Below are 2,659 nucleotides of genomic sequence, written 5' to 3'. Positions count from 1 at the left end.
ACCAGTTGTGCCTGACTGGTTATCTCCGAGCCACAAACCATGGCCGCCTTCCCCTTCCACCAGAGTTCAGCATACAGTAGGTGTTCAATAACCGCCTAGGGAATACCAGCCTAGTAGAATAGCCCTGCAAGGGGAACTCAGCTGCCGCCAGCTAAGATGCCCTCTCTAGCCAATGACCTAACAGCAGCTGCCACTATTGAACACCTACTGTGTGCGAGAAATCTGGTGCCTTTCGTGGTAAGACTGTGACCCTTCTTTACAAAAAGGAAACTCGGGAAGACGGACAGGCACAAAATGCTACACCCAGCATCCCAGCTGCTAAGGATACTGTCTCGGAACCCACTAACTAGGTGCCCCAGGGCTCCTACAGCCCTGTCTGTCTCCTGTCTTCGGCTCCTTCAACTTGGGCACCTCTCCAGAAAGCGTCCCTTATGTCTCTCTGAACACTTCCATTGGCCACACACTCATTTTACCTCCCCCCTCCACCCCTGACCCGCTCCCCAAGCTCACAGATGCCTTGGGGGCCTCAACAAGAGCAGCCAGGAGGGGCGGTCACACTGCAGACACAGCAAGAGCCCCGGTGCCAAGGGCTTGCTCCCCGGCCCGAAGCAGTTCCACATGCGGCCACCGGGTGGCGCGCGGTTCTCTCAGCCTGACATTTGCAATACGGCGATGTGTCACCAGATGGTGCCCGAGGCCGCGGCTATGCCGGCCAGGGCCTGGACAAGGTGGAGCCCAGTCGCTAGTCCCAGTCCTATCCCCTCTACTCCAGCACACGTGACCATCGCCACCGCCTGCTACCAGCACCATGGCTCAGCCACTGCCTCGGCTGTCTGTCCCCGCCGCGCTGGCCCTGGGCTCGGCCGCGCTGGGCGCCGCCTTCGCCACTGGTCTCTTGCTGGGTGAGCTGCAGCGGCCCCGGGAAAGGGAGGGCGCGGAGCAGAGCCCTGTTAGAACCCCAGGCCCTGATCCGGCACCCTCTCCCCGGCAGGGAGACGGTGGCCTCCGTGGGGGTCCAGGCGACAACAGAGCCTGCTGCCCCCTGAGGACAGTCCCCTGTGGCAGTATCTGCTGAGCCGCTCCATGCGGGAGCACCCGGCGCTGCGAAGCCTGCGACTGGTCAGTAGGACTGGGGGCGAGAACAGGTTCCTCACTTCCCAGCGTGGTGGATCTCACGTGGCTCTGCGACCTTGGGCTGGGCAGAGGCCCTCTCTGGGCTTCCGGGTTCCCTGCGACCTGTCCCCCTCTAGGCCACACCTACCACCGCGCCCCTGCAGGATTCAAAACCTGTGCTGGGGGGCTGGTGATTGGCAGGAACCGTACCACCCTCTCCCCATACACAGCTGACCCTGGAGCAGCCGCAGGGGGATTCCATGATGACATGTGAGCAGGCCCAGCTTCTGGCCAACCTGGCCCGGCTCATCAAGGCCAAGAAAGCGCTGGACCTGGGTAGGGGCGCACAGCCAGAGTCGCTGGGGACCCCGAGTCACGGGGGCCACCCCGCACCCGGGACTGAGCCAGTGGGTGTCCCGTTCCACAGGTACTTTCACTGGCTACTCCGCCCTGGCGCTAGCCCTGGCGCTTCCCGAGGCTGGCCGCGTGGTGACCTGCGAGGTGGACACGGAACCCCCGGAGCTGGGGCGGCCCCTGTGGAAGCAGGTGAGAGTCCCGCGCCTGCGGCTGCGAGCGCTCGGCCTCGGGGGCGTGCCGGTCTGACCGGCCTCCTTCCGCAGGCCGAAGTGGAGCAGAAGATCGACCTTCGGCTGCAGCCGGCCCTGCAGACTTTGGGTGAGCACCGGCGTGGGAGGGGCCCTGCCTGCACTGTCCAACCTGGGGGACCAAGCTGGCGACCCTGAACCTTGGGCAGGGCCTTCCTACCCCCGGGACCGCAGCTCAGCGGCACTTGCCCTCTGTCCCCGCAAGATGAGCTCCTAGCGGCGGGCGAGGCCGGAACCTTCGACGTAGCGGTGGTGGACGCTGACAAGGAGAACTGTGCCGCCTACTACGAGCGCTGTCTACAGCTGCTTCGCCCCGGAGGCGTGCTCGCCGTGCTCAGAGTAAGGACTAGCGAAGGCTAGACTGCTCCCTCGCCGGGTTCTGTCCCCGGGTGGTCTCGGCCCCTCCCACCCCCAAACCCCGCCCAGAGCACCGTAGGCCCCGCCCCTCCTGCCCCCCTCCCGATGGCCCGCCCCTCCCTCCACAGGTCCTGTGGCGCGGAGAGGTGCTGCAGCCCAAGCCCAGGGACAAGACTGTGGAGTGCGTTAGGAACCTGAACGAGCGCATCCTCCGGGACGCCAGGGTCTACATCAGCCTCCTGCCCCTGGGGGACGGGCTCTCCTTGGCCTTCAAGATCTAAGGAGAACCCCAGCCAGTGACCCTTTTTTTAAACCTGACAATAAAAGGACTGGGACACACGACCTTCTGAGCATCCATATTTGGTTCATTAGGTTGTGTTCCCTACAGGAACACAGACAGCTTTTCCAGTAAAGCGTCTCCCTGGCACCAAGGCTTGTGGCCCTGTCTGACAGGGTAGTTTTAATAAACTGTTGCAGCTGTATGCATTGAGTAGACTCCCAACAGGCTATGGGGGCTAGATGGAAGGGAGGGCCTTATCTGTCTCCTGGGGTCTGACAAGACAGAGGTCCTGCAAGAGAGCAAT

General features: G+C 63.2%; 1 protein-coding gene across 1 annotated transcript; it reads left to right on the top strand.

Annotated features, from left to right (window-relative positions):
- The first annotated feature begins 736 nt into the window (after positions 1–736).
- On the top strand, positions 737–2,417 carry Comtd1 (catechol-O-methyltransferase domain containing 1). Its single transcript, XM_059274520.1, has 7 exons — positions 737–902; positions 992–1,119; positions 1,344–1,449; positions 1,541–1,659; positions 1,734–1,788; positions 1,924–2,057; positions 2,204–2,417. The coding sequence occupies exons 1-7, from the start codon at positions 809–811 to the stop codon at positions 2,354–2,356; spliced, it is 789 nt and encodes a 262-aa protein (XP_059130503.1). The 5' UTR covers positions 737–808; the 3' UTR covers positions 2,357–2,417.
- The last annotated feature ends 242 nt before the right edge of the window (positions 2,418–2,659 follow it).

Source organism: Peromyscus eremicus, chromosome 9, assembly GCF_949786415.1.
Source record: "Peromyscus eremicus chromosome 9, PerEre_H2_v1, whole genome shotgun sequence".
In the NCBI taxonomy this organism is placed as follows: Eukaryota; Metazoa; Chordata; class Mammalia; order Rodentia; family Cricetidae; genus Peromyscus; species Peromyscus eremicus.
This window is presented reverse-complemented; position numbering and strand designations above follow the sequence as displayed.

Coding starts and splice junctions, on each gene's coding strand:
- Comtd1 (XM_059274520.1), top strand. CDS start 809: ATGGCTCAGCCACTGCCTCGGCTGTCTGTCCCCGCCGCGCTGGCCCTG. Junction 1,120..1,343: donor CGCTGCGAAGCCTGCGACTG/GTCAGTAGGACT, acceptor CCCCATACACAG/CTGACCCTGGAGCAGCCGCA. Junction 1,660..1,733: donor GGCGGCCCCTGTGGAAGCAG/GTGAGAGTCCCG, acceptor CTCCTTCCGCAG/GCCGAAGTGGAGCAGAAGAT.